This window comes from Charadrius vociferus, unplaced genomic scaffold, assembly GCF_000708025.1.
Source record: "Charadrius vociferus isolate BGI_N301 unplaced genomic scaffold, ASM70802v2 scaffold436, whole genome shotgun sequence".
Taxonomy (NCBI): Eukaryota; Metazoa; Chordata; class Aves; order Charadriiformes; family Charadriidae; genus Charadrius; species Charadrius vociferus.
This window is the reverse complement of record NW_009649187.1, coordinates 5,571,163-5,572,300: the sequence shown is the minus strand read 5'-3', so window position 1 is coordinate 5,572,300 and position 1,138 is coordinate 5,571,163. Positions and strand designations below refer to the sequence as shown.

The 1,138-nt window shown below is 47.6% G+C and overlaps 1 protein-coding gene across 1 annotated transcript in view; it reads left to right on the top strand.

Moving 5' to 3' along the window:
* Window positions 1–1,138, top strand: part of NOLC1 (nucleolar and coiled-body phosphoprotein 1) — a 16,074-nt gene that overhangs the window by 4,098 nt on the left and 10,838 nt on the right. Inside the window, exon 2 of the mRNA XM_009888832.1 lies at window positions 537–597. Coding sequence (XP_009887134.1) covers window positions 537–597 — 61 coding nt within the window. The remainder of the gene's footprint in view (window positions 1–536; window positions 598–1,138) is intronic.

The window sequence follows — 1,138 nt, the reverse complement described above, 5'->3', positions numbered from 1 at the left end:
TCAGCAGGTACTACATAACAGCACACAAGAGGGACAGAACTCCAGCACAGCAGGGCACAGCAATACCTGGAGATAGTTAAGAGCATAGAACTGAGTAGGGGAAATGTAAAGAGCATAACACTACATACCTACTACTGCTTGCTTGACCCTGGCAGCCCTAACTCAGGCCCTTTCAGCATAGGACTCTTCTTCCTTTGCCCTCAACAGGCTTTATGGTACATTCTATTAAGGAGAATCAAAAAAAGCCTTATCACAAATGCAAGGAGAGGACTACAATCATCAGAGCAAACCTTCAGTTTCACAGAAGTGAAAAAAAAAAAAAAAAAGAAATAAAATTGGTGGAGACATGATTAATTTAAAGCCATGGCAATATACAACAGCTGAATGAAATCTCATTATCAGTGTCCTGAGTACACTAACAGGTATGCTTGTCCTGATCAGTCTCACCTGGGGTTTCCACACCCATTCTTTGCCCATAGACCCAGAAGCTCCATTTAAGCTCACGCCTGGGCCTTCAGTTCTTGCCTGTTCTGTAGGTATACCTATTTCAAGTCTTATCTCCAACTTTACTCCCTTGATGCCCTTCAAACATACACTGTGAGTAACCTTATCCCCAATTCCATCTCTAGTTCAATCTTACAGACAGTCCCTTTAGATCCACAGCGTTACTTTTACCCGTCCCTTCCTCTGGCACTGTCTCCCTTTACTCCTGAATAGATTCCTCATGCCCATCCTAGATCTGGTTCATCGCTCACCTTTCCTGGGACTACCGATGAATCTTGTTGTCAGTATTTGTCTCTGCCTGCTATGTTCGAGCTGTGTGGGACTGCACCCTGTTGGTGAGGACACTTGCCAGCACTAAGGTTGCTCACAGAGGTTTCTTTTCCTCCACGGAGCAGCCTGCTCCCTACCATTCTCCTTCCAGCGACCATATTTACAAAGGGTTACAACTAGGAGCAGACTTATGTGAGGAAGAAGGGACTTTAAGTGGACTGAAATCTTCCGTGCCGCATGCACGCTCCGGAGTTCCCTCCTCCTCTCCGCTGCGGGCCCACAAGCCGCCTTCCCGCCCTGACCGCTGCCTTCAACCCAGGTGTGGGCGCCGCCACAGAGCGGGGCCTTTCCCAAATCGTCTCAC